Genomic DNA, 3,223 nt, shown 5'->3' with positions numbered 1-3,223 from the left:
CTCTTTATGTTTCCAACCCCTGCACTCTCCAGGGTCTCTTCCTCTCCTTATTTCAGGTGTCAGTGCCTATCTGAGAGCCCCAGGACAAGACTTCACCAGGGAGATTGTTAGAAATTCAGAATTTCCCCAGGAAGCTTTACAACATTCTAAAAGTGATTGACTGGGTCACGGGTGTTTGAGAAGGGCTGCGCGGGGCTCTGTTTACTAAATATTCTTGGGGTTTCTGCCTTAGGAATTCCCTGAGGGTCTGATTACAATCTCCCCATATGATTCTTAGGACAAAGTAAATTTGGAATCTAGGGGTTCACCTTCTCCTTAGGATCCGAAAAAAAAAAACCAATTTTCACCCCAGGATGGAGCTTTGGGGCATTCATCTTCTGGCTCTTTTTGTTGAATGGAACTTATGGCATTTGGGAGTGGACCACCTTTCCAATGCCTACCCTTAAGAGAAAAATATTTAATTCCAAGAGTTCGAAAGGAAATAAAACAAATTCTCTTCTTGTTGCTAACATCCAGTACCTGAGATCAGAACCAGTAAAATGGGGATTAGGGGGTCAAGGTCCGGGATTAGAAGGGACGAGCCCCAGCTGGAAGTGCCCACAGGTTGGTGACCTGGTGGGTCCTTTTGACACCCTTGGGCTGTGGCGCCCCACCGACTGAATGCGCGGGTGGGCCCGCGCCCCGCAGCGCTGAAACTGAAGTAGGGAGAGGTTGGATTGAGCGCTCAGCATTTTCCCCACAACTGCCGAATCCCACGAGCCTGCCAAGCTCCCAGCCAGCTCTCTAGGGATGCACCCCCGACCCCCTACGCCAGCCAGAGCCCGCCCGCTCCCAGCCCCCAGACAAGGGCGCAATTTACCAGTGGGAACCGCCTCTGGCCCACCGACAGCAGGAGGACGGCCGCATTTTTTTTTAAATGCCATCAAATTCAATATTTACAAGAACAATCCCATGTTTGGTGCTAAAATGACTGGCCACACAGAAAACAGTTTACTTCTTATAAGAAGAAAAACCCAAGCTTGTGCCTTACTCTTAAAAAGAGAGAGAGAGAATAATAAATACAGTTTAAAAATTACCCCCCCAAATCGCTTATTGCATGCGCCCCCTTTCCCTCTTGTCGAGGAACAAACAGAAGCCAACTTTGCCGGGACCCATCGGCGGGTCCTAGCAGCCCCCGCAGCTGTGGCCTTGTAACTTTAAACCTGGCCTGAGGTCATCGTTTTCGCGCTGGCCAAACACAGGCAGGGGGCGGTCCTAGCGAACCCGAGACTGGGACCACCTTAGCGCGCGGACTCACCCCGCCCTCGCCCTTGTCGGAGAGATAAATGCTGACTCCGATCCGAAAGTTCCCAACTGCAAAGTTTGCTTCTCCGGCAGCTGTTGCGAGCTAAGTAACTTGGGGATTCCCTCCCTCGCTGGGACTCCGTTTTCCAGGCCCCACGTCTCGCGCTCCATCAAGGGAAGGCCCCTGGCTACGGAGCTTTTTCATCTTTCCCCAGCCCAGAAACTAGCTGCTCGGCCCCCCACCCCAAAGAACAAGTCAGCTAAGAAAAATGTGGAAGGTGCCAGTTCTGTTCTTCATTTTGGGAAGTGCATCGTTCTGGGTCTTGGCAGAAGGAGGTAAGGCCAGCGGGCGGAGCTCCCCGAGCAGCTAGCTGGTGGGGACGAGCGAGCCGGGACTTGCGGGTTGCCGGGGCCTGGAATGTGAGGTTGCCCGGGGGAGCAGTGTGCGCGCCGGGGTCTGGAGGCCCCGGGAGAAGGAGAGACGGCGGCTTAGCCGGTGCCAGGTCCCAGGCAAAGAGCTGAGCGGGGTGCCAGGGACTTACCCCGAATCCACAGGTAGCAGGTGGGGAGCAGAGGGTCCCTCGGGGCCGACCCACCTCCTGCCAACCCTTCCTGGCTCCCGAGAGACAGAAGGCTAGCAGCCAGGCGCCTTCCACTGGCGGTGATGGGATTTTCTCAGGGCTGTGTATTGGAGACATGCTCATGGCCTCAGAAGTACTGGCCCCTTAAAACTGTGAGGGTTGGGGATGAGGGTGGGATATCCCTGTGCAGCGACGGCCTCCCTCTGGGGGCTGCCAGTCTGTAAGACAGCACGTTGGACACACTCAGGGCCCGGTCAGGGGGGATTCGTTATCCTCTGTGGAGAGGGTAGTGTGTGGGCGTAAGAACTGAACTGGAGGGTCCTGAGTGCATGAGGGAGTGGCCCATTATTAACGCTGATGTTTAAGTTCCTTTGGGGCCACGTGTGGAACTTGGCCACCAGTGTCAATGACCGCGTGTTGGTGACTCCTTAGACCTTCACTTCTCTAGAGCTGAGAATGAGGACACTGCTTGCCCATCACTCTCATTATCTTCTCCTTCTTCCCTCTTCTTACGTCTCCTCCTCTTGCCCCTTGCTGCTGTGTTGGTAGCCTCCAGTCACATTGGTCAGTGTTTTCTTTTTCTTGGGTTTTTATTTTGATCTGTTTCCACTGTAGAATATAAGCTCCTGTGGACACAGCTTTGTCTTCACCTTGATCTCCAGGGCCAAACAATATCCGGCCCTTAGTAGTTGCTCACTGAATGTCGGTTGAAGGCATTGTAAGCTAACTAGGGATCTTTGCAGTTGAAGCTTGAGGAAATGAAACTCTTTTACATTTTGCAAATTGAGGATGGAGGTAGCCCCGGAGCCAGAGGAATCCTGCTTGAAGGGAGGGGCTTGAAGGAGGCCTCCACACAAAGACAATAATACCAGCTCCAGCCAGTGAGTGATTCAGGGTGTGTTTCCCTGTGTGCGCTGGCTGCTTGGAGACTGAGGTGCTCTCTGTGCTGTGCATGTGTGCTCAGTTGTGTCCAACTGTTCTGTCAGCCCATGGACTGTAGCCCAGCAGGCTCCTCTGTCCGTGGGATTTCCCAGGCAAGAATACTGGAGCAGGTTGCCATTTCCTCCTCAGGGGATCTTCCGGACCCAGGGATTGAACCCGAGTCTCCTGTATCTCCTGCAATGGCAGGCGGGTTCTTTACCCCTGTGCCATCTGGGTGGGAAGCCCTCTTTTTGCTGGGTGGTGAGCTATTCATGGTGGTCCTGTCTTTGGAACTTCTCTCTCCAGAGCAACATACATGGCTCTGCATTTCAGTTACATTTCATTTTTGGCCAGACTGCAAATGACACCATTTTGTGCTCAGCAGGGCAAGATGTGGGAGGCCCCCAAATTGAGCCTCGTCCCAGCTCTGCTCAGGA

The 3,223-nt window shown here is 53.5% G+C and overlaps 1 protein-coding gene across 1 annotated transcript in view; it reads left to right on the top strand.

Moving 5' to 3' along the window:
* Positions 1-1,282: 1,282 nt before the first annotated feature.
* The window catches only part of PDPN (podoplanin), a 35,758-nt gene continuing 33,817 nt past the window's right edge, over positions 1,283-3,223 (top strand). The window contains exon 1 of the mRNA XM_010850060.1: positions 1,283-1,620. Within this exon, the coding sequence (XP_010848362.1) occupies positions 1,554-1,620 (67 nt within the window). The 5' untranslated portion in view covers positions 1,283-1,553. The remainder of the gene's footprint in view (positions 1,621-3,223) is intronic.

Source organism: Bison bison, unplaced genomic scaffold (genome assembly GCF_000754665.1).
Source record: "Bison bison bison isolate TAMUID 2011002044 unplaced genomic scaffold, Bison_UMD1.0 scf7180017864289, whole genome shotgun sequence".
Classification (NCBI taxonomy): domain Eukaryota; kingdom Metazoa; phylum Chordata; class Mammalia; order Artiodactyla; family Bovidae; genus Bison; species Bison bison.
The sequence above is the reverse complement of the archived record's forward strand: the minus strand, read 5'-3'. Positions and strand labels throughout refer to the sequence as shown.